The sequence below is a fragment of the Callospermophilus lateralis genome, chromosome 7, assembly GCF_048772815.1.
Source record: "Callospermophilus lateralis isolate mCalLat2 chromosome 7, mCalLat2.hap1, whole genome shotgun sequence".
Lineage (NCBI taxonomy): Eukaryota > Metazoa > Chordata > Mammalia > Rodentia > Sciuridae > Callospermophilus > Callospermophilus lateralis.
The window spans coordinates 141,959,814-141,983,899 of record NC_135311.1 but is presented as its reverse complement, the minus strand read 5'-3'; the positions used below and the strand labels follow the sequence as shown (position 1 = coordinate 141,983,899).

The 24,086-nt window shown below is 64.6% G+C and overlaps 2 protein-coding genes across 2 annotated transcripts in view; one reads left to right on the top strand and one right to left on the bottom strand.

Moving 5' to 3' along the window:
* The first annotated feature begins 492 nt into the window (after positions 1 to 492).
* On the top strand, positions 493 to 13,792 carry Arhgef16 (Rho guanine nucleotide exchange factor 16). Its single transcript, XM_076863432.2, has 14 exons — positions 493 to 1,065; positions 3,603 to 3,648; positions 4,549 to 4,718; positions 5,975 to 6,031; positions 6,368 to 6,528; positions 8,604 to 8,756; positions 8,834 to 8,963; positions 9,536 to 9,610; positions 9,876 to 9,968; positions 11,481 to 11,632; positions 11,914 to 12,102; positions 12,509 to 12,582; positions 13,200 to 13,301; positions 13,653 to 13,792. Exons 1-14 carry the CDS (start codon positions 493 to 495, stop codon positions 13,790 to 13,792), a joined length of 2,115 nt encoding a protein of 704 aa, XP_076719547.2.
* A 3,048-nt stretch (positions 13,793 to 16,840) lies between these two features.
* Megf6 (multiple EGF like domains 6) overlaps positions 16,841 to 24,086 on the bottom strand; it is a 97,080-nt gene continuing 89,834 nt past the window's right edge. The window contains exons 32-38 of the mRNA XM_076862675.2: positions 23,065 to 23,193; positions 22,737 to 22,865; positions 22,198 to 22,326; positions 21,962 to 22,090; positions 21,199 to 21,327; positions 20,125 to 20,179; positions 16,841 to 16,973 (exon numbers count right to left, since the gene is read on the bottom strand). Of these exons, the coding sequence (XP_076718790.2) occupies positions 16,841 to 16,973; positions 20,125 to 20,179; positions 21,199 to 21,327; positions 21,962 to 22,090; positions 22,198 to 22,326; positions 22,737 to 22,865; positions 23,065 to 23,193 (833 nt within the window). The remainder of the gene's footprint in view (positions 16,974 to 20,124; positions 20,180 to 21,198; positions 21,328 to 21,961; positions 22,091 to 22,197; positions 22,327 to 22,736; positions 22,866 to 23,064; positions 23,194 to 24,086) is intronic.

Genomic DNA, 24,086 nt, shown 5'->3' with positions numbered 1-24,086 from the left:
CATGTGGAAGTGGCCCCGGGAGGCCCAGTGCCCACGCCACCAGGTGTCCCAAGCAGCAGCAAGGGCTGAGCCAGGTTCTAATCCTGGTCTGTGGGTCCCCAGGGCCCGTGTACCCAAAACGCACCAGCTCGGGACTTGGTCTGTGCTGTGGTCAGAGGACGCAGGATGGCCTCCAGGGCCTTCCCTCCACCACGGAGCCTGGCCCAGCCTCCATCCCGATGAGCCCCTGAACAGGAGCAGGTGTGAGGTTGTCTCCACCTCCGTGCAGGCCCCCAGGGATCCTGGGGACTGGACCTGCCCTGCTCTGCTCTAACCTGCGCCACTGCCCCCTCTGGCCCCCACCCTGCCCAGGCTGCCCGCTGGGGCTGCACCAGGGCTCTGGCGCATCGGGCAGATGCTCAGGCGTGGGAGGGCTGACCCCTAAGAGGCCTTGAGAGGGAGGCCCTGCTGACCCTTCTCTGCCCTCCACCCCAGGACCCGTGGCCGCCCAGCATGTCCCAGCGACACTCAGACAGCGCTCTGGAGGAGAAACTGCTGGAACACCGCTTCCACTCTGAGCTGCGGCTGGACGCCCACGGGAACCCCGCGTCCCAGCTCCCTATAGTCCGGGGCTCTCTGAGGTCCAGGACCAATGCTGCCTTCGAGCCCGAGGCCTCGTCACCCTCGGGGGACAAGGAGCCCCCGCACATCGTCCTAAGCACACAGAGCCCCGCAGCCCTCAAGAAGGGCACCCAGCAGATGATCCCCAGAAACTTGGCCGTGGCCAGCAGGGTCAAGGCCCCAGCCCGTCACCAGAGCTTTGGGGCAGCTATGCTTAGCAAGGAGGCCGCACGGAGGGACCCCCAGCTCCTCTCGGTCCCCAGCTTCTCCATGGACGACATGGACGTGGACGTGGGCCCCGTGAGGTTGCTGAAGCGAAACCTGCGGAACCAATCCTACCGGGCGGCCATGAAGGGCCTGGAGGCGCCCTGCAGCAAAGGGGACGCCCCCCATCTCAGCCCCAAGCTCCAGGCTCTGTCCGAGGAGTCCAGCCAGCCTCCTGCCCGGACCCAGGCCAAAAATAAGGTAGGGGCCTGCCTCCCAGGCCCTCAGGGCTCAGGTGTCCGCAGACAGGAAGGTGGCCTGACCCTCTAGGCCCCCACTGGCCTGCACCCACATCTGCGTCACTGTGAGCCTACTGTGTGCCAGCTCTGGACAAGCTCACTGAGCTGAGACTTGTGGTCAGACCCTCAGTGTGAACGTCCTGTCCTGTCAGGCAGCGGAGCCGCGAAGGCTGACGGTTTTGCCAGGTCTCAGGCTGTAGCATCCCTCCTCCCCCCCAGGGTGGGCAGCAGAGGCCCCGAGGGACCCACCCGCTCTGAACCTGGCAGTAGCTGCCTGTCTAATGGCTTTGTGACAGTGACCACCCTGGCGCAGGCCGCCTGGGGCCCCGACAGCTTCAGGAGGGCCAGTGGGCAGGTGCCCAGCTGCCTGTGGCCTGGAAGCAGCCTGAGCCCTGCTCCTGCTCCCCCACCCCCTGCCTGCCTCAGTGGCCCTGGGCCAGCAGCACACACTTCCCTGGACAGTGGTGTGGCCAGGCTGCTCGGGTCACTGTGGCCCCGGGGGACAGAGGGACCTGAGGGGCTCCTGGACCCATATCCCTTGCTCTTTGTGTCATTGTTCCCTGTGGCTGGAGGACCAGGCCTCGGCTGCAGGCAGCCACGGAGCAGGACGCGTGCTCTGGCCGAGCTGCCCTGGCCCTGACCCGGCTCTGAGGGCCTCCCGAGCCTGCTGCCCGTCTGAGGGTCTGCTCACCCGGGGCGGGGTCAGGAGGGGCCTTCTCCGTTCTCGAGATTGCGACTCAGAGCTCTCCCCTGTGCAGAACAGGGGTCTGTCCGGGCCGGTGCTTCGCTCCGACTTGTCCAGAAGCGAACCCAGGCTCAGGGGCAGGCAGGCCTTTGTGAATGTCCCGGGGTGGGGCTCTGCTGCTGTGTGGCCTCAAGCAAGTAGAGCAAGTTCCTGGGCCTCCTGGGCCTCGGCACCCGTGTGTCAGTGGAGGGGACGGCCCTCCTCTGTGGCGTGCTCCAGAGAGCAGCATGCAGCATGTGGGCGCGAGGAGCAGGCTCCGTGTCCATGGGAAGGCTGCGTGCGCTTGGGGGCATCTGTTCCCCGGCTGCAGCCCCAGAAGCCAAGACCACCTGTCAGAGCAGTGGCCACCACCAGTACACGGCACGCTGGGCCACCAGCCTCCACTGTGGGCCAGTGGTGGCCCAGGCAGGCCCTCGTCCTCCCATAGCCAGCCACTGTCCTCCATCACAGCCGCCCCTGCTGGGCCTCCCAGGTGGCAGACCCCAGACCCTGCGGGACCTCTGCAGGGGTTGCTCTGGCCACAGTCGGTGCTCCTGGGCATGCTGTGTGCCTCCACACAGTCCCCAGACCCACACTCTGTGCCCCCCACTCACTGCCCCTTACCCTCTGTCCCCCACATGTCCCTACGCTGTCCCCAGTGAGCTCCTCATCTGCTCTCCGTGGCCCACCCCCAGACCCACCCCCTGAGGACCCACCACTGTTGGGGCTCCCAGCCGAGCACAGCAAGCTCCGTCCCTGTCCCGGCACAGTTTCTAGGACAGAGGGGGCTCAGTGAGACCCCCAGGGCTGGTAGGGGCTGCGGGAGCACAGGAGGGCTACAGCAGTTAGGAGGGCCTGGGGGGACAGGAGGAGGGACAGGGGAGGCCCGGGCGGGAGGAGCAGGCCGGAGCACCACACCCTGCAGTGTGGGGGTTTCTGAGGACCCAGAGACCAGCTGGCTTCCCTGGAACCCTGCACCTGTGAAGCCCTGGGTCCCAGCAGAGCGTGGTTTCTGAGGGTCAGCTGGGCGGGCACTCCCTAAGAGCCTTGTCCCCTGGTCACCTCTGCCATCCCTCCTTTGGTTCCTGGGGTCCTGGCCAATTCCAGTCCTGCTCTTCCTGCCACACCAGGTCCTCTTCTCCAAGGCATGGGCAGCCCCAGGTCCCACCCCACCCTCTGCCCCTGCTCTGCCCTCTGCCAGCCACCCCTGTCCACCTCGGCTTCCCACGGTCACACCAGGCTCCCAGCCCTGCCCACCACAGCTCCCCTCCGTCCCCCCGGGCGTCCAGCCCTGCTCACCTCAGCTCCCCTCCGTCCCCCCCGGGCATCCAGCCCTGCCCACCTCGGCTCCCATCCACCCCCCCCCCAGCCCTGCTCACCTCGGCTCCCCTCCTTCCCCCCCGGGCGTCCAGCCCTGCCCACCACAGCTCCCCTCCGTCCCCCCCGGGCGTCCAGCCCTGCTCACCTCGGCTCCCCTCCGTCCCCCCCGGGCGTCCAGCCCTGCCCACCTCGGCTCCCCTCCGTCCCCCCCAGCGTCCAGCCCTGCCCACCTCGGCTCCCTCCGTCCCCTGGCTCCCAGCTCTCCATGTCCTCTTTCTCTAGCATGGGGCTACCTCAGCCCTTCCCCCAGGCGGTCCTCCTGGACCTGCCCGTCCAGGCCTGGGCTTGGTTGCTTGGCCTTGCAGGTCTCGCCCGGGTCTCTGGGTACCCAGAGCAGGGTCCCTGTGACCTGCCCTCCCCTTCCCTGCTGACTGGGGTGTCCCCTCTCTTGCCAGAGGACTCTGGGTCGGAAGCGAGTGCACAAGGGCTCCTTCAAAGATGGTAAGTGGCCCGGAGGCAGCTGGGGGCTGGGCCCTGCCAGCTGGAGCCAGACTCACTGGGGCTTTCCTGGGCGGGGTTGGGGTGGCTCTGGTTTGATGGCTCAGAGGGGGCACCAGGCCAGGGACGGAGGTCCCAGGGCTGATGTGACTGGGCCACCTGATGGATCCACAAAGTCCCAAGGACAGGACAGACAGCCCCACACTCACCCAAGCACCCCACCCAGCCAAATCAGAGGGCACCAGCCCGGCCAGGCACAGACTCTGCCCGCTGGGATCTGTGAGGTCTGAGGGCGGCCCTGGTGGGTGTCAGGACTAAGGAGGGGGGTGATGGCTGGTGCTTTGCCTGCTCTGCTGAGAGAGTGAGGCCCAGCAAAGATAGGGGCCTCGGAGCCCCAGGCCCAGCCTCTGCTGAGAGGTCCCAAGGCCCAGTGGCCCCCTGGAAGCTTTGTGGATGGCCGTAGCCTGGGAGCAAGGACCCGGGCCTCTGTGTGATCCCCTTGGGAAAGATTGTCCCCAAGAGAGCAGCAGCAGTGCCCGGGCCTCAGGGCAAGTTGATGGCAGCAGCCTGAGCTGGGAAACACCTGGCCATGTGGGCTGGCCATGTGGGCCTGCGCTTGGAACAGCACCTAGCACCCCAGGCCCAGCCTGCCCCCAAGCCAGGCCGGACCCTGCCGAGCTCCCATTTGTCTGCTGGCCCCTGGCCCAGAGGTGCCACATTCCACACCAGGCTGCCACCTGCCTCCAGGGCCGTCCCGCTTGGCATGGGAGCCAGCTGGCCAGAGGGAGGCCTGTCTTGAGAGCCCCCACTGCCTGATGCTCTCAGGGGAGCGGGGGGGTCCTGGGGAGGGTTTGGCCTGCTCCCAGCCCCCAGGCATGGGGGTGACTCTGCTCCCCTCTCCAGACCCCGGGTTTTACCAGGAGATCCGGGAGCGGGGTCTGAACACCACCCACGAGTCTGATGATGACCTCCTGGATGAACCCTCCAGCCCTGGGGGAGCCCAGAAGGTGGACACCACCATCGTGGTCAAGAGTTACCGGCCTGCCCAGGTCACCTGGAGCCAGCTCCCAGAGGTAGGGCCAGGGCGGGCCGAGGCCAGCCGGGTGGCTGCAGGAGGTCCCAGGTCTTCACGGGGAGGTGGGGCAGGTCCCCTGCTGTGCCAGGCCCACCGGGGGCTCTGGAGCCTTGAGCTGTCCTTCCCATGAGGGCACCTTGGGGTGGTCACTGGGGGAGGAGAGCGTCATGCGTGGGGGGGCGCATCCTGCTGGGGCTGACCTGCAGAGCACTGTGGTACAGGCCCGTCCTGCTGGGAGAGCCCTCCAGGGCTGAGTGAGGAAGTGGCTAGGGACGGGGCTGCCAGGGCCAGGAGCAGGCCAGGCCATCCCCTCCCACGTCCGACGTCCCTGCTCCGCGGGGCCCTGGGCTCATTGGAGAGCAGGTCCAGGAAGTGGTCTTGATGCATGAGGGGTGCTGGGGGCACAGCTGGCCGCTATGGACAGGCTCATGAGCCTTGTCCCCCAGGGCTATGGGTGTGGTGGCTGTGGGAGGGTGGGCCTGGCTTCCCTTCCTCCAGAACAGTGGGCTCTCTGTTTGCGTCCCTGTGGGGGACCTTCCACGCCTGCTGTGGGACCCCCTGGGGGGCCGGCAGAGGGGCAAGGCAGGGCCCTCCCCACCCCCACAGACGGAAGGGTCCCAAAGTGCCTGTTTACTGCCTGCTGGGAGTTGAGCTTGGGCCCCCCTGGGTGGGGCCCGCACGCTGCACCCAGCAACACGACCAGATACCCAGACCAGGCTGGGCAGGAGGTGGCATGGGGCCCGGGCACTGTCAACAGCCTCTGCCCAGCCCCGTGGGAGGAGAGTCCAATCAGGGCAGCACCTCAGGCCGTGTGGCAGGCCACCTGTCCTGGCATGCTCTGGGACAGGGTGTGCTGTGACTTGAGGGAGCCACACTCCAGCCATGGCCCTGAGGGTGGAGCGCTCCTGTGGCCCCACCTCAGTGTCCCCACCTTCCCCTGGCCGGCCCCTCCCCTGGGCTCTGCCCCTCTCCCCAGCTCAGGTGCTTAGGAGGAGCCTGCCCGCTTGGCCATGCCCCTGGTGACCCCAGTTGCTCTCAGGGGCTGTGCCTGCCCCAGGACGGTGTCCAGAAAGGAAGAGGGGATGAGGGGCTTGCTAGGCTCTGAGCTGGGCACAGGTGGCTGCGGGTGTTTCGGTGGGGTGACTGTCCCAGTGCCCATCCTCCCCGGGCTGTGGTCCAGGGCGAGGACAGAGTGGGGACTTTGGCTCCAGCCTCCAGGAGGTGCAGCCTTGCTCCCCAGCTGTGCCCCCCCAGGTGGTGGAGTCGGGCCTGCTGGACAGCCTGTCCACGGAGGAGCGCAAAAGGCAGGAGGTAAGGCAGAGGGTTCTGCCCACTCCCTGTGGGCCACCCAACACCCTGGGGAGAGCCACGGAGATGTTCACCCCCATGGGCCACCTCCAGGCCAGACACGATCAGCCCCCCAGGTCAGCTCTTGGATGAGGATGGGAGCCCTGGCCCGTTTCACGTAGCTCACAAGTGGCTGCGCCAGAAGGCAGACCCGGGGAAGTCCCTCGCAGCTTGGGAAGGCTGTCCTACTGCCCTGTCCAGCGTGTCACCCAGGGGCCCCGCCCCACCTGCCCCTCGTCCACCCTGTCCTCAGTGGCACACTCCTCCAGGCGGGCAGCTCACTGTCCACTCTCCCCACAGGCCATCTTCGAGATCCTCACGTCCGAGTTCTCCTACCTGCACAGCCTGGGCATCCTGGTGGCCGAGTTCCTGCAGTCCAGAGAGCTGCGGGCAACCATGACCCAGACAGAGCACCACCACCTCTTCTCCAACATCCTGGACGTGCTGGCCGCCAGCCAGAAGTGAGACCTCGCTCAGCCTCCCACGGGGGGCCGGGGCTTGCGCCGCCCACACGCCCAGGTCCCTGGGAAGGCCACCTTGCCCTAGCCGTCATCACTGTGAGGCCGGCTGAGGCGGTTGAAACCTGGCCCGTGACCCTGGGGCTGTTTGAGCAGCCACTGGCTGGTAGTGACAAGCTCCGTGGGCCCGTGAGGCCCCTGAGAGCTGACCATGGGGACAGCAGGGTGGTGGGAGTCCTAGACTCACACCAGCTGGGGCACCCCTAGGGCACAGCCCGGGCCCATGCCGTGCTGGTTCCCCTAGACTCACACCAGCTGGGCACGGAAGGCGTGTGCCCGTGGTGCCCGGCCTCCGGCAGCCTCCAGTTGCAGCCCCAGGTCGGGTTCTGCCCAGGAGTGTCTGGTGGCCAGGCTGGGCTCTGGTTGCAAGGCCTGGACAGGGAGGGCCAGCCGTGCAGGCTCAGGTCCATGAGGGGGTGTGTGTAACCACATGGAACCCTCAGAGGCCGGCCGGCCCTGTGCCCAGGAGACCCTGGGCCTCCTCCCACTCTCTGCCCTCAGGCTGGTTGACCTGGTGGGTGGGTGGTCAGGTGAGCCGACGGGTTGTGTGGTTCCAGCTGGGCCCTAGGAAATGGCTGCTGGCTCCTTCAAGTCAGAGTCAGCCTGGACTTCCTGAGCCCCACGCAGAGCCTGCTGCCTGGGGCCACCCTCCCCCACAAGAAGTTTCAGGGGGTCAGAGAGCAGGCAACTGGCCTGTCCCTGGAGACAGGGACTTCCCGTAGAGCGCCCGTTACTGCTGTGGGAACCTCCCGACCCCAACTCGACTGAGGGGGCAGGAGGCTCTCTGGGTGGCAGCTGCCCCTCAGGCTGACCCCCCCCACCCCCACGCAGACTCCTGTCCCCCAGGGCAGCCCTCTCTGTGAGGCAGCGTCGTGTTTACTTCTGGCCTCTGAAGGGCTTTGGACTGGCCATTGCTGGGATGGAACTCCCTGGCCACCTCCCCCGGCCACTCACAGTAGCCTCCCCTGGAATTCAGCACTATTTGGGGTCAGGGTCTGGTGGCCATATCTCCCAGACCTCGCTGAAGCATCCCACCTCACCCAGGCGCAGGGCTCCTCAGGTTCACCATCCGCTCACCTGGGGCCACCTGCTCCTGACCCACTGTCCTGTCTGCCCGGCCTCCCTGGGCAATGCCTCCTGAGGGTTCCTGCTCATGGGAAGTGAGGTCCCTGTGTGAGTGCAGGGTCTGGCTGGCCACATTCAAGCCAGGAGGGGGCTTCTCAGATGAACAGAGGTCTGGTGGGGAGAAGACACCCCACCTCCTTGGCCAGGGCATGGGGCGGTGGACAGGGCTCGGGGTCTGGCACTGTGAGCATCCAAAGGATGGACTAAAGGCCCCACATGCCAGGCAGCCATCACAGGTCCAGCCGAACCCAGGGTGGGACAGGGGCCTACTGACAGCAGATTAGCTCAGCTGTCATTACCCTGGGCCAGGGTCTGCCTCATGGAGGAGGTCAGGGGCTGGTGGTCACTTCCAAGGAATCTTTCAAGAGCCCGTGTGCCCCCTGCTATGCCCTGGGCTGCCCACTTAGAACAAGGTGTCCAGGAAGGTGGACCGTTTTGGAAGCCTGATGCACACACCCCCAAGCGGCCTCCAGCCAGGTTGGGGAGCTTGGCTGGCGGAGCTGCCCTGATGTAGGACCTGTCCCTGAGGGGAGGTGGCCTGCCTTGTCCCTCCAGGCTCCGGGTGCAGCCCCTCTGTGTGCCCAGGGGGCTGGACGCTGTGTCTCTGTCGCTTATTCCCAGGGGCAGGCCCAGGGCTGCAGGTGCTCAGGGAGCGCCCAGGGAGGCCTGTGCGGAGCTGGTGTGTCCTGGGCTCCCTGGGCGTGGCCGAAAGCCTCGCCGCAGGACACCCGGCCCTCCCACCTTGGCCCGTCAGGCGTGGGGTCTGGCCTGCCGAGCAGCCTGCGTGTGCACACGCGTGTGTGTGCACCTCTGTGTGCCTGTGCTCGTCCGTGTTACATGTGTTCATGGGGCGGCCGACCAAGATGGGCCCTTGGCCCTGCCTCCCTGTGAAGGTTCTTCGAGGCCCTGGAGCAGCGACATAAGGCACAGGTGTGTGTGGAGGACATCAGTGACATCCTGGAGGAGCACGCCGAGCAGCACTTCCACCCCTACGTTGCCTACTGCTCCAACGAGGTCTACCAGCAGCGCACCCTGCAGAGGCTGACGTGAGTGGCCGCCCCATCTCTACAGACCGCCAGGCTCCCGCCAGCCCCTGGAGGGACAGCTGTGTCCTCTGTTGCAGAAGCAGCAACAGCTCCTTCCGCGAGGTCCTGCGGGAGATCGAGAAGAAGCCTGCGTGTGGGGGCCTGCCCATGATCTCCTTCCTCATCCTCCCCATGCAGAGGGTGACCCGGCTGCCACTCCTGACGGACGTGAGTATGCAGCCAGGCCAGCTGGCGGGGAGATGGCCTGGGCACAGCCGTCCCCTCGCCCGTGGGAACCCACCCAACACCCCTCCTCCACACTTGCTGGTCTGCATTCATTGGTCAGTTACGACAGCGGTCACCAGGTGGTGTGAACCATCAGGGTCACGTGCGGTCGGCACCCTGATCTCTACCACCCAGAGCACACATGTGCCACCGGCTGCATGAGGACCAGCTGGGCCTCACCGGCTGCACACGGAGTGCTCAGTGAGGTGTCCTCACTGAGGCGTGGAACCTCAGACTCTTGGGCCCCTGGACGTGTAAAACAGGGCCTCTGGGGGCTGCTGCCCAGGCTAGGGGGGATGGCCTCGGGTGGGAAGGGGTGGTGCGGGGTTCCACTCCTGTCCCATCAGCCTGGCTTGCTGAGCCCCAGGGGCTGGAGGTCAGTTGGGGGCTGCGTACATCAGTAGGGACCCTCGGGAGCCCTCGACCTCCCTGCAGCCCACCCAGGCTCTGGAATAGGGGAGCCCTCCCTTCTTGCAGACCCCCAGAAGGGCCCTAGCATCTGGTGTCTTCCTCAGACGCTGTGCCTCAAGACCCAAGGCCACCCTGAAAGATACAAGGCCGCCAGCCGGGCACTGAAGGCCATCAGCAAGGTGAGAGGTCAGGGCAGGGACTGCCCCCATCCCACCTGGTGGCACAGACCCTGGCGCAGGGTTGGGGGGTCCTCCGTCCCGAGCTCTTCATAGTACTGTAGAGACACTGAGGCCTGGGGCCAGGGGACTTGCCCAGTCAGTGAGACCCCAAGACGAACCAGGCCCACCCAGCGCCACCAGAAGGGGAGGGCGGGCCTCGAGAGCTGCAGAGCCAGGCGTGGTGGGCAGCCTGGCTCCACCTGCTGACCGCCAGCCTCGCCTGCAGCTGGTGAGGCAGTGCAACGAGGGGGCCCACACCATGCAGCGCACGGAGCAGATGTACACGCTGCATACGCAGCTGGACTTCAGCAAGGTCAAGGTAGGGGCTGCCCCAGACGCCCTCAGACCCCTGTGCACCCCAGGCCCCTCTCCCTGCTGCCGTCCACCCGGGGTCAGGGGTCCAACCTGTGGGGCCTGAGCTGGAGAGAAGCCTTGGGGGCCTGTGCCTGTCCCTGGGGCAGTTTCCCTGTGGGAGCTTGTTACCACCCCTCAGCTCGCAGCACTCCTCCGAGGCCGAGTGGGCAGAGGGCAGGCCCAGCCCTCAGGGAACTAACCTAGGCAGTGGGCAGCAGGCCTGGCCTGTGGCTGTTCCTGGGCCAGGGCTCCTTGCTGGCCACACTGAGGACAAAGGGGCAGGAGTGGCCAGAGGCCAGCCCAGACCTGTTTCCCATGGGGCTTGAATTCTGGGGAGGGGCAGATATCACCATCCCGGGCCTGGACAGCCTCCCCAGGAGGCAGGACTCAGATCCAGGCCTCCACAGACCACCCCTGAGCACCCACAGCTGGCCTCACCCCTGTATTGCCCAGGCTCAGCAGCCACCCCCCAGAGCGGACCTGTGTGGGCCTCTGGTCCTGGGGTTCTGTCCACTTGGCACCCCTTTGTCCTTTCAGAGGTGCCCTAGTTTGGGTGATAAGTCACAGCCCCCAGGTCAGGACCAGGCAGTGGAGCCTCAGAGGTCCTGACCAGGGCAGCAGGCTCCTGGGGTGGTCGGGGTGGTCTTTGTGGAGGAGGCGTCCGGTGACGCTGCCCTTCATGTGCTCAGCTCCTGATCCTGTCACGTTTGGGCCACGGCACACCCAGCCTCAGCAAGGTCCTGGTCCCAGGCCTGGCTGGCCCCGAGTGGGCCGCTACCCCAGCCTGGTCTTGACCAGCACTGCCATGGGCCTGGGTTGGGGGGCAGGTTGGTCCAGTGGGGACGCATGGCCAAGGCCCAGAGGTGGGAGTCACTGGGGGTTCTCTGGGTGTCCAGGGGGAGAACATTTGGATAGGGGGTGGGAGCCAGCCCAGGAGCAGGGCCCCCAGCCCAGCAGAGCCCCGTCTTCCTGCCCACTCTTATTTGGGTCCTTTGGTCCCCATCCCTCTCCACCAACTTGCCCCAGGCCCCCAGGGTGGGAGGGAGCTCTGTTGCTGAGTCAAGGTCAGCACCAGATACTAGCATGTGGCCATCCCAAGCTGGCCCCCGACCAGGCCTCACTCCAGGGGCACAGCATCTGTGTAAATGCCATCAGCTTTGCCACTCCCAGCTGAGGTGGTGTGCGCCCTCCCTGGGACTGGTCTCTGTCCCCAGTGCAGGCTGAACGTTGAGCCAGTGCCCAGTGGGCATGACCGAAGGTTGCATGGGGCTGTCCTGGGCTGTGGGCAGGGTCAGAGCCCAGGGCCCAGCGCAGCACCTGTCAGTCAACTGGGCAGCCCTTATCCGAGGCCCAGGGACCTCTCGCCCAGCCTGCCCAGCCTCCACGGGGCAGCCAGCTGGACAGCCGGATTGCCCCCCACCCCACACTACCCGTCGGTCCCCCCAGGAGCCTGTTCATCTGTCCTCTCTGTCCCTAGTCCCTCCCCCTGATCTCCGCCTCCCGCTGGCTGCTGAAGCGCGGGGAGCTGTTCCTGGTGGAGGAAACGGGACTTTTCAGGAAGCTCGCCAGCCGGCCAACGTGCTACCTGTTCCTGTTCAGCGACGTCCTGGTGGTCACCAAGAAGAAGAGGTGGGCCTGGCCATGAGCCTTGGGTGTCGGGAACGGCAGGGGTGAGAGGACCAAGAAGAGGTGGGGTGGGGAATGGCGGGGGCCAGGAAGGACGGGAGCAGCCGAGCCCCCAGGCTCGAGGCTCAGCACTGCTGCACGCGAGGTGGGGTGGCCCTTGGCTCCTCTAGCCTGGGTGGCTGCCCCGGGCAGGGCTCCAAGGCTGCGGCCTCTCAGCTCAGGGGAGGGAGGGAGCCCCCAGGAGTGTCTGTTGCAGGGCAGCTCTGACTGCCCGTGTCCCACAGCGAGGACAGCTACGTGGTCCAGGATTACGCCCAGATGGACCACATCCAGGTCAGGAAGCTGGAGCCCTCCGAGGCCTCTCTGCCGGGGGGTGGCAACCGCAGCTCCTCCGTGCCGCACCCCTTCCAGGTGACCCTGCTGCGCAACAGTGAGGGCCGCCAGGAGCAGATCCTGCTGTCCTCGGACTCCGCGTAAGACTGGGGGGCGTCCTGGGGAGGGGCGGCCTGAGGTCCACACCTGTGGGCGTTGCCACGGGTGCAGAACCCTGGACAAACTCACAGCCCGAGGGCACATCAGCAGATAGAGGACTGAAGTGTCCAGTGACCAGGAGGAGGAGTGTATGAGGGGAAAAGCAGGCAGGGTGGGGTGTGGGTGGGGTTGGTGAGGAGGCCTCACTACTGACACAGTGACCCCCGGAGAGGAGCAGGGAGTGCTCAGTAGGGGCCATGGAGCAGTGAGGTGGATGGCCGGAGGCTGGAGCCCAGTGAGCTGGGGACAGTGGGGCAGGTCAGCCGCAGGGGTGCTGGTGCCACCTGGGGGCTCATGGCATCCCCCGGAAGGGAGGAAGCAGGGCCTCACTCGTTCTGTGACCCCCAGGAGTGACCGGGCCCGGTGGATCACAGCGCTTAGCTACAAGGAGAAGCAGTGGAAGGGCCTGGCCAACAAAGGAGGTGAGCGGAGGCTCGGAGACGCAGCCCCCGGGTGGGAGCGGCCTACAGGAGAGACACTGTCCAGCCCGGGGTGCACACGACACCCGCCCGGCAGCGTGCCCAGGCGTGTCGGCATGTGCACATGCGTGTGCGCGTACCTGAGCACACAGGCCCCGCTGTCTTTGCTTCACCCCTTCAGAGGCCTTGGCCTGCCCCGTAGCTGGGAGCACAGGCCACACAGCAGGCAGCACCCAGCTCTGGCCCTGCCCTGTCCCCGAGGGGAAAGAGTGCCTTCTGCCCATGCTGGGTACTTTGACCTTGACGGCAGGGTCCTGTTCTGTGTTGGCCTGAGGGACACTGCCCTGTCCATGCGCTGGGACCCCCTGTGGCCTGAGGGACACTGCCCTGTCCGTGTGCTGGGACCCCCTGTGGCCTGAGGGACACTGCCCTGTCCATGCGCTGGGACCCCCTGTGGCCTGAGGGACACTGCCCTGTCCGTGTGCTGGGACCCCCTGTGCCCTGTAGACGGGGTCTGTGGAGGCGGTCGGCAGGGTGGAGGGACCCTGCTGCCTCAGGCTGCACAGAGCTCCTGGCTGACCTCGCCTGGACTTCTGATGGCCAATGCCCCTCTCCACCAGAGCTGCCCCAGGTGGAGGTCACCAAGGCCTACTTCGCGAAGGAGGCGGACGAAATCACACTGCAGCAGGCAGATGTGGTCCTGGTCATGGAGGAGGAGGCCGGTGAGCACGGGTGGGCGGGGGCCAGGCAGGCGTGGAGCATGCCGGGTGGCAGGCTGACGTGTGCTCAGGGCCTGCTGCCTCCTCCCTCGAGCATCTCGCCAACTGGAGGACTGTTCGTCCCCAAGTCACGGCATCAAAAGCAAGCTCTTGCGCACTCTGTGGCCTGGGTGGGGAGAGGCTCTGCTCTCCTAGGGGTCCTCACTCAGCTGGGCCCGAGTGTGCCTGCAGAGTGGGACAAGCACAGCCCTGACGTCCCTCTTCATGGGCGGCCTGGGGGTGGTCAGTGCCCAGCACTGCCCAGGCTCGGGGAATGCCCGCAGCCCGCCTCTCAGTGCCCACTCTCTCTGTCAGGGTGGCTCTTTGGAGAGAGGCTGCGGGACGGAGAGACGGGCTGGTTCCCCGAGGACTTTGCCCGCTGCATCACCAGCCGTGTGGCCGTGGAGGACAACGTGCGCAGGATGGAGCGGCTGCGGGTGGAGACCGACGTGTAGGCAGCCCCCTGTGGCCCAGAGCCAGCTGTGGCTTCTAGTCCCAGCCAGAACGTGGCCCTGGCTCCAGGGAGCCTGGTGGGACACTCCAAGGCCCCACATGCTCCCGGCTGAGACCCTGCCTGAGGATCCCACCCTCCAAGGAAGAGCCTGGAGGCAGCATCACGCCCGCCAGCCCCTGGCCACCTGCCACCCACCTGCTGGGCATCCACCGGGTAGCCACGCCCAGGCTCAGTGATAGAGATGACTGAGGGCCACCACCTGCCCACGCCCCTCCTGTCCCTGGTGAGACAGGGCTGAGTGCTGAAGGGCCCTGTCCTGAGAGGCGGGCTGCCAGCAGGAGGAGACCTAGGGGCAGCAGGAATACTGTGACTTTGAGGTTTAAGATGACAATAAAGCATTTCTTCAGATCTTGGATTTCCGCAGTGAATCTGAGTCCAGGCGAAGGTCACCTTTGTCCTGGTGAAATTCTGAAAGTGCTGTGGGTTGGGCTGGCCCCCGAGGGAGGTCCCCCGCGCTCATCCTTGGCTCTGGCCATTGTCCACCAGCTGGAGTGACCTGGGTAAGGCCTGTGGCGAGGGCCCAGGGGGGGGTGACAACAAGGCCTTGGAGGGCCCATCCTGGCCACTGGGGGGTGGTGTGAGCACCCAGATTCCACGGGATCCCCTCTGGGGTCCTGCAGTGAAGGCAGCCCCCTTCCTCACACATCCCCCAGCTGCTGGGAGCCCTCTGGGACAGAGGTAGGAGAGTCCCCAGAGCGGACCCGGGCTGGCCAGGTGGGAGGACGGTCCAGCTCTGTGGGAAGCCCGCACTGGCCCTCCTGCATCCTGGGCTGACGCCTTGCCTTTGTGGGCCTGGGTGCTGCTGCTGTGGGGTGGGGGCCCCACACGCTGGAGTCTTCCCTGACCCTGCACCTGCGGAGGCCCGCCCGCATGCAGGTCGGGTGCACCTTCTCTGGGTGCGAACCAGCAACAGTGATGGAGCCGCGCGGGTCCTTCAGACCCCAGGGCAGCCCAGGAGGGGTGGGCAGGCCTGTGGGAGGGCACTGGTCAGGCAGCTGCCGCACCAGGAGGAGAGCCGCTCCTCCCTGTGGTCTTCCTGGCCTCTGGCAGCCGGAAGGGCTGAGTCCAGGTTCAACCCAAGTAGGACCATCCTGGGCAGGGACTGCGGTCAGTGGTTGCACTGCACGAGGAGGTGGCAGGTCTTGGAGAGAGAGGCTGGGTCTGGGGGTGACCCACTGGAGAGAGGCCCCGCTGCCCCTGCACATGTGGGCACATCAAGCCTCCAGTCCCTGCCTGAGGCTCGAGCCGGGTGGCCTCTTCTCTGTCCTGCAGCTACTGTGGGACAGGCGGCTGACCAGGGGTGTGTGTGTGGAGTGCTCACGGGCCGTGGCCTGCCCTACTCAGGAGCACGGGCCTCTTCTTCATGGCAACCCAACTGCCCCGCAGTCCTCCTGCCAGTCCTCACCACTGGGCCCCAAGGATCAGGGTCCAGGAGGGGCAGGCGGGCCTAGCACTTGACTCCCCCAACCACAGTTCAGCCAGCAGAGCCAAGTGGCCACAGGCTGGGGCTCTGCCTCTGAAGCCTGTCCTTGCTTGTGGTTAGAGCAGTACGGCTTCATCAGCAGGGGGAAGGACAGCCCTGGGCTGGAGGGTGGCTGGGGCCACCTCGGTCCAGCCCAAGCCAGGTCTGCTCAGGATAGGCAACCCTCCCTAGCAGTGAGGAAGGACAGGGTCTGGGCTGTCAGCAAGGCAGGCCCAGCCGGGCCCCGCCAGTCCCAGTCCACAGCCGAGACAGCCTGACGGAGCATGGTCCCCGCTGAGAACCCTCGGCCTCAGCCCACCCACTGTGTCGGGCACTCCCCTCCCGATAATGGGGGGCCTGTGGAGGACCCTGCCACACCACCTGGCTGGGGGGGCAGCTGGCACCCAGGGCAGGCTGCCTAGCCACCCTTCCTCCTGTCCAGATGCGTGATGCAGGGAGGCCCTTGCCTGCATGGAATCCCCACTGCGCTCAGGGAAACGGAGACCCCAGATCTCTCCACCCACTCCTGGGGTCACTGGGCTCACAGAGGACCTCAAGGCTTTTAACGACACCAGCCATCCCCAGCAAGACCTGTGCTCAGGACGGGCGGAGTGGGACCAGGCAGTGCCTGGAGTGCCAGCCTGGGGCCACATGGGCCCTGCGTCTGCAGGGAGTGGGGACAAGGGCTGTGGTCCATCTCAGCAAACATCAGTGTCCAGCCCAGCCAGTGAGGACCCCTCCCAGGCCCCGGGGCGCCCCGCCCTGTGTGCCCTTGTGGGCATGGCTCCCGCGGAGGAGGCCTGCCCGTCTCGGCCCCATTGTGGGACCCCTGGTGCTGCTCTGCACCTCTGGCTCACTGGTTCCAGCCCCTCCCTCTCTTGCCAGCCACACAGTGTACCCTTGGGCGCCCCTGCTGGCTAACAGAGGTATTGCTGCCGGACCCTGGGACACCGGCCTCAGGATCCCACAGCCCCAGCAGAGGTCAGGTGGTAGCAAGACTGTCCCACCCCACACACTGCTGGCATGTCCGTGAACCCTGCTCATGGCCTCTTCTCTGCCTGCCAACCCACTCGACATCAGACCTGGACCACTTTAGACATGGCAGAGGCTTCCCCAGACGCCATGTGCACTCCATTGTCGGGCCTTGATTCAACAGATTGGAATCATGTCAGGTGCAAGGGCTGGGAGGTCCCCTCTGTCACATCACAGCTGTCCCTTGTTTATGTGTATATATATATATATATGCTTCTGTTTAGGTCTTTAAAAACTCAGAGTAGAAATCCTTGTGCCAGACTCGTGCCCACCTACGTGTGGGTTTGCTGCCCTGGTGATAGTGTCTCAAACTGTTTCCTATTTGGCTATGGCTGATGCTGAAGGGCTGGTGACTTCTGTAGGCTTTATAATTTATATGACACATGGCTTGATTGCCAACCTTGGTGAATCTTATTAACTGCAGCCCTCGACTGGTGCTTTTCTAGAGATAATCCAACCCCCACAGCAAGTTCATCTCACAGCAGACCCTGGCACCTAGTGCTCACGGGACAGCACTGTCGGGGCCTCTGAGCTCTGGGGGCTGCAGGCACTGTTTTCCAACTCTTGGTCCAGCTCCAGGGTGTCCAGCAGGGAGCTGGCAAGCCCCTGCCTCCCCAGATCCCGCGTTCTAGTGGGGAAGGGGGGAGGTGGGAGCTGAGCAGAAGCCGTGGTGGTCACGCGGTAGTGTGGGAGGCCCTTGGATGGCAGGGAGTGGACAGACCCAGATTCATTTGTGGCTCCACCAACCATGACCCTGGTACTTGGCCACCACTGTTAGTGCCCCTTCTGCACCCGGTTTCCCCAGAGCTGGCATCCGAACGCCTCCGGCCTGACTTCTCCCCTTGCCGGCGCTCTTCCATTAGACCAGGAGGACATTAGCTGTTTTTGTTTGTTTGATGGTGCTGAGAATGGAGCCCTGGGCCTCACGCAGCCTGGGCCAGCGCCCTGCACCGAGCCACGCCTGCCAGCCCAGACGTTGGTTCTGAACCCTGTTATTTGGGTAGCTCATGCTCACTTGGGAGTTTGCTTCCCTATTTCATGCTGGCCTGGTTTTAGCCATCAATATCCGCCCCAGGCCAGGGAAGCCACTTTTCCTCTATTTAAAGTCCCCAGAACAAGTCACATTAAACAAGTCCACGGTGTCTTCAGAGCCTGCCCCCCCCCACCCCCCACCCCCCCGTGCCAGCATCGGCATCAGGCACCGCCGGGCCAGAGGGAGGGTGTGGACCTTCCTGGCCACTTGCGTTCACCCTGGGGCTGGAGTGCTCCTGGCTGGTTCTCCTGTTTAGCCCTTTCCTGTTTCAAAGACTCTTGATCTTTTTTTATGTTTCGCTCTCTACCGCAGGTGGGTTCATTCTCCCTCCTTCTTCTGTATTGTTTTTCTTGTTTCATATTCAAAATCATCAGTCTTCTACGCTTTTTTTTTTCTTATTAGTCTTCAAAGGAGGAAAGTCTGGTTTTATTAAATGTACCACTTCTCTCCATGCTGAATATACGGTTCACAGGAGTGAGTGTGAATGTGTGTGTGTGTGACACATGAATAAAACGCACGTGGGGACGCATTTAGCTTACTCAGGTTCGACGCTCGCCATCTTATTTGCATAAACTATTGGTTTTTGTAAAGAGCATAGTAAAACCACCAGGTAAGATGATTTTTTTTCTTCCTGTTTTACCCACCATTGCTCTGTGAATTCTGAACCTCTCGTGCGTGCTTGTGTGTGTGTGTGTGTGTGTGTGTGTGTGTGTGTGTGTGGACAGTCTTGTCACCTTGAAATACTAAAACTCTTACCCAGCCTTCCTCGGCATGATTAGTGGATTAGTTGGGTCCTTTTTCTCCTCTCCTCATTTGTCAATTAGTAGGGTCTTTTTTTTTTTTTTTGGTGGGGGGCAGGTACTGAAGATTGAACCCAGGGGTGCTTACTCCCTGAGCCACATCCCCAGCCCCTTTTTATTTTTTGAGACAGAGCCTCACTAAGTTGCTTAGGGTCTCACTAAATTGCTGAGATTGGCTTTGAGCTTGCTATCCTCCTGCCTCGGCCTCCTGAGTCGCTGGGATTACAGGCCTGCACCACGACACCTGGCCCATTACTCAGGATCTGTTGACAGTTCAGGGGACCTGTTTGGGCCCTCCCTTATCACCACGTGCACCCTGTGTTTCCTTCCTAGGCTCTGCTGCCCCTTCCTTCCTCCCACTGGATGGTCCTGCTCCCTCTGGGGGGTGTGAGGTGAGGCGTTCCACAGCATCCTCAGGCCAGCTGACCCCAGGCTCTGCCCTCACTTCCTGTGGCTGATCACTGGGTTTCACCAGCCAGGACGGGTGACATTCCCCTCCATCTGTCCCTGTCTACACTCTCACACCATGGTGACAGAGTCCAGGGGTCCTTGTGGATTAACAGGACTATTCTGGTTCTCTTAATCACTAGGGCACATGGGAACGTGAATAATAACCCCCTCCTGGGATCCTTGCCCTCTTGTTGACATTTTCCAGTGAGCGTTTTCAAATCAGGCTTGTATGGGTGACTTCATGGATCTTGATAGTTTAGCTGGACATAAAAATTCAGGTTTCAGAATTCCTCGCCTCTTGAAGTTACAGAACAACGCTGTTTGCAGCCTTTGGTGTTTCTCTTACAGAGTCCACCGCGGGCCTGGTTCCCACTGGCCTTTCTTCTCCAGGCATCTTAGAGTTTCTCTTTGCCCCTGGTGGTCTTGGATTTGTTAGACTCGGGGATTTCTTTTTGCCTTCCCTTTGGGATCATTCACCCTTCCGGCTGAGAACTTCCTGTGGGTGGCTTTATGCTGACAGCTTCCCCCTTTTCCCAGGAGCACCATTAGAGGGATGTCAATGAACACTCCCATCAGAGCCCACGAGAGTCCATCAGAGCCCATGAGAGCCCATCAGAGCCGATGGAAAGCAGCGAAAACACAGGCCGCAGAAGCCCACATTAATTTAACTCGCTGGGCTTTACATGGAACCCGACCCCAGGGCCCTGCCAGCCTGAGTCCAGGCTTCCTGGGACGGGCAGCGGGGCATGTGGCACTGCCCATAAATACCTATACATAAACCGGCCAGACCACATCTGCAAGTAAAGAGTCAGTCGGCCAGGCTGCAGCAGTCCAGGGCCTAGCACCAGGAGGGCCTGCTCGGAGGGCAGAGGCCCACACCCACAGCTGCCTTGGTCCCAACCCAGGCTGCAGGGAGGGTCAGGGTGTCCTCAGCACAGCTAGCCAGGTGCCTGATGTGGACAATGCAGCCTGAGGTCCGGTCCACTCCCCTGGGCTACTTGTGGCCACATGAGGCCTCCCTCCTCACAGCCACAGGGCCCTGGCTGATGGAGAGGCTGGGCAGCTGTTTACAGCCCTCCCCTGAGACCCACAGCTGTCCACAGCCCTCTGGAGAGAGGCAGGAGTCCTAGGTCCACATGAGTTCTCTTGTATCACCAAGGCCTGGCTCCCTCAGCTGGAGCTTTGTGGCAGAGCCTCCATGGCAGGGGCTGCCTCAGCTAGTGCCTGCAGAGCTGGGTACCTGTCTGCTGGAGACTGGCCGTGTGGCCGCTGGGGCATGAGAAGAAAGGAGGGTCAGTCCTGGGGGTGGCAGCTCTTGAAACAGCCAGGTCCTGGCTGGCCCGTCCCACCCTTGGAGGAGAGCGGCCCACCCTCCTCCCCAGCTCCACGTCAGGTCTAGATTTTGAGGTTCAGGCAGCAGACATGTCTACTGCCAGGCCTGGCCCTTTGGACCTAGCCACAACACACCCTCCTGGAAAGCCCGGGGCATTCCCCACCCCTTACCTGCGCCCTGTGCTGGGGACAGGCTCTCGAGGAACTGGGAGGGCCCACCTGTGAGGGAACACACAGCAGTTCACATGGGTGCCCTCATTCTTGGATGTCACTGTACTGGGGCTGTGAGGCCTCACCCACCCCTGCCTGCAGGGACCCCCTCCCCAGGCCCGGCCTCCTGCTCCGTCTCACTCCTGCCCAAGCCCGACTCCTCCCAACGCACGCTCCCAGCCTCTCCTTTCCAGAAGGCATGAGAGGCCGGGCTGGATGGGGAGGGACTTCCCCCAGAGCTAAGCCAAGCCCACTCCAGAACAGTGAACAGGGCCCAGGACTCCACAGGCCAAAGAGGCCCTGCCCAGAGGGGCCCAGCTTCAGAGACCTCAGGCTCAATGTCTGGGCTAGGATGCCCCAGGGTGCACCGCCACACCTGGCCACTGGGTGCCGCTGTGGACAGCGTTGTGTGCAAGCACCAGCCGGCAAGTGGCTGCCTGGTCCCCAGGAGCCACCCCACTGTGGAGCCGGGCTCCCTCCTCCATGCCTCCCTCCCTTCACAGCTCTTAGGATCTGAGGCCAGGACCATCTTGGGGAGTTTGAGAAGCACTCATGTCAGGGGTCTCCACCTGGGGTCCCTGCTCAGCCATACCAGAGCCCTGGGGTGGGCGCTCGCCTGTCCTCATGCCCTCTGCAGAGGCCCTGCCCAACACCTGCAGCATCCCAGGCCCGGGGAGCCAACCTGGGCCAGCCAGGGGGTGTGGGCACCCCAAGCTCTGCCCCCCTGCACTGCCCCGCCCAGCCCGGCCTGTAGGGTGGGCTCTCTGGGCTCCCACTGGGTTTGCACTGGCCCTCGCAGCTGCTGGGCTGGGGAAGGTGGGGCTGCTGGCTGGCAGTGCCCACCCTGCCCCATGGCTAAGTGGCTAGGAGGCTCACACCTGGTCTGTCAGGAGCCGCGTGGACACTGTGGGTACTGGGCAGGGAGGGCTGTGGTCTCTCTGGCACCCACTCAGTGATAAAGGCAAGGACAGGTCCTCAGCCCGGGTGGGGGCCCAGTGTCTCCCCCCCCCCCCAGGAGCACAACTCACCTTCCCGGCACGTGGGCCCCATGTAGCCATCCACGCAGTGGCACTGCCCACTGACCGGGTCACAGTCAGCCCCCGCGGAACACTCACAGCGCAGGGCACAGCCGGGCCCAAAGCGGCCTTGTTTGCAATCTAAATGCGAGGGGGGAGGGGAGAGGCCTGAGCAGGTCCCTGTCTGCTGGGCTGTGGGCAGAGAGCTCGGCAAGCGGGGGGCCTCAGCGTCCCCTGGGAGCAGGACAGCCCCTGCCCTGCTTTCCCAACAGTGTGCTGCATCTGAGGGCTCCTGCATGGGATGGGTGCCTTCCCAGAATCACTACCCATGTTCCCGCCCAGGCTCCGGGTGGGCAAAGGGGGACCTGTGGCCGAGGCGGCTCCCCCAAGGCTCATCAGGCCCAGGAACCCCCCAGTCAGTCCACTGTGCAGCCCCAGTAGGGCAGCCCCCACCCTTGGGTGGCCCTTCCACCCTCTCAATGCCCCCACCCCCAGCCAGCAGATAGGGACCACCTTCCACCTATCAGGGGCTTCCTCCCATGATCAAATGTCCCGGCCCCAGTAGAGGGGCCTGGGACTCTGGCAGCCGCGGGGCAGGGCAGGACCTCTACAGCTCCAGCTCTGGTGAGCACACCCTGGTGCCTGCCCCCACGAGGGCACAGGCTGGGGCACAGAGGTCGCAGGAGGGCACGTCAGTCAGGTGGCACAGGTGGCGCTCAATCCACAATCAATATGGAGACCCACTCCACAACCCTCCAGCAAGACCCCCACTCACCCAGGTCACACGTGGCTCCCGAGCGCCCTGGTGGGCACAGGCAGAGGCCGCTGACGGGGTCACAGGGCGCCCCACCACTGCAGCCACACCGTTGGTGGCAGCCTTCTCCAAAGAAGCCTGGCTCACACCCTGGAGGGGACAGTGGGCTCAGCGTCCCCTCTTGTCCTGCACCCAGACTAGACAGGGACAGGGTTGAGGGGCTGCATGGGGAGCCTGTGGGGCACATGACCACTCACCCCTCTCACAGAACTGGCCATGGAAGCCGGCTGGGCAGAAGCACTGGCCACTGACGGGGTCACAGGAGGCTCCCTGTTGACACTCACAGGCCTCCTGGCACCCAGCTCCATGGAATCCGGGGGGACAGGCTGAGGGGGGACCCCGGTTACAGGGAGCCAGAGGCAGGGGCAGCAGAAAGCTCCCAGTGGCCCAGAGAAAGCAAGGGACCGAGGACTCGGGCCAGAGAGAAGTCCCGCCCCTGCGTCCTCACGCCCCACGCCCTAGGACCCCATCCCGGTCTAACAGCCTGGCAGGGCTCGCCCAGGACAGTTGGGGTGCCCAACTGGGTGGCAGCCCAGACCCTGCTCCCTGAGTGACCCCAAGGAGCCACCTCTGACATGAGAGCCTCAGTCACGAGTCAGGTCAGGCTCGACTCCGGGGCCCTACGAGCAATGACATCTCGCTGTCATCAAGCAAAGGCCAGCCCGATGGCCCACTCGGGGCCGAGGACAGCCACCGGCCACAGCCCAGCCGGCAGAGGCCCCAGCCCATGACTCACAGTGCTCGCAGGCCTGGCCATAGAAGCCAGGGCCACAGCGGCAGGCGCCCGAGGCGGGCTCACAGGTGCCGTTGTTCTGACAGGCGCACTCCAAGAGGCAGGCGGCACCGTAGCGCCCAGGAGGACAGGCTGGGAGAGGCAGGAGGACAGCCCCTCAGGCACAGACTCAGGGGACCAGCACCTCAGCCAGCCCTCTGTCAGCCCAGGCCCCCCAACAAGGGCCCTCAAGCCCTGCTCCCTCAGGGGCACACAGGGCCACTCCCCTGCCCACAGCTGATCCTTCCTCCTGCCCACTGCTCTTGGGGACACCTCTGGCCCCCTCACTCACCCTGCTCGCACTGTGGCCCCATCCAGCCCGGGCGGCAGGAGCAGCTGCCGTGGGTGCTGTGGCACAGGGCTCCGTGTCTGCAGTCACACTGGAGCTCACAGCCCGCGCCAAACCGGTTCTGGGGGCAGCCTGGGGGCAGAAGACAGGTGCTGCCCAGAGCGCTGGCCAGGCTAGGCTGCTCAGGCCACGCCCTGCACAGGCTCCCATTCCTTCAACGGAGGCTTCCTGGGATGTCCTGTGCCAGCCTCACTCGCCAGGCACGTGGTACCAGGGGGACAGCAGACACCAGGCCTGGCTGAGGGCTGAAGGGACCAGTAAGCAAGGGGCCATGCCCTCCAGAGGCTGGGAGCACCTCCCAGGCAGTGGGCGGGTCAGGAAGGCTTCCTGGAGGTGGTGGCCTCTCCACACAGCCGCGGCCAGCCTGGGAGCCAGGTACACCCTCCAGGCCTGGGAAGGGACGCTCCCTGTGGCCCTCCTGTTCAGAGCAGAATGCAGCCCAGGGGAGCTGGTGCCCGGCCTGGAGGAGAAGCAGGGCCAGGCCACCTCCTGGCGGGAGCTGGTCCCTGGGTTCTGACCTCCGGCTGCACAGGATCCCAGGGAGCCCTGAGGCTGAGTTGGGGTGGGGAGACGCCCTCAATGAGGACTAAGGGGAGCCAGGCCTGGGGACTGGGCACATAGCGGAGAACACAAGCCACCGCACTGTCCCTCTTTTCCCTGTCTCACTGGCCTGTGCTCGGCTGCCTCCCCCTGGGAGTCCTGCGCCTGGGCCTAGAGATGGCCGGGGGCCGGCTCCCCCTCAGACAGAAAGCAGCCACCACTCTCCTTCCAGGAGGGGCTCTGGCCAGACCTGAAGCCCCCACTGGCCACAGGGACACTGCCAAATCACTAGGTAGCCTGAGCCCTCTAGCCAGTAGGGGGAGGCAGGGGCTGGGGTGGGACGGGGCCCTGTCCACCCAGCAGGGCAGCACTGGCCATACAGTAAGGGTGCTGCCCTCCACCCACAGGGTCCTTTTGGGAGCCCA

Excerpts from the sequence above, each read along its gene's own strand:
- Arhgef16 (XM_076863432.2), top strand. The coding sequence starts at position 493 with ATGTCCCAGCGACACTCAGACAGCGCTCTGGAGGAGAAACTGCTGGAA. Across the intron at positions 4,719-5,974 it reads CCTGGAGCCAGCTCCCAGAG|GTGGTGGAGTCGGGCCTGCT; the intron begins GTAGGGCCAGGG and ends GTGCCCCCCCAG. Across the intron at positions 6,032-6,367 it reads AGGAGCGCAAAAGGCAGGAG|GCCATCTTCGAGATCCTCAC; the intron begins GTAAGGCAGAGG and ends CTCTCCCCACAG.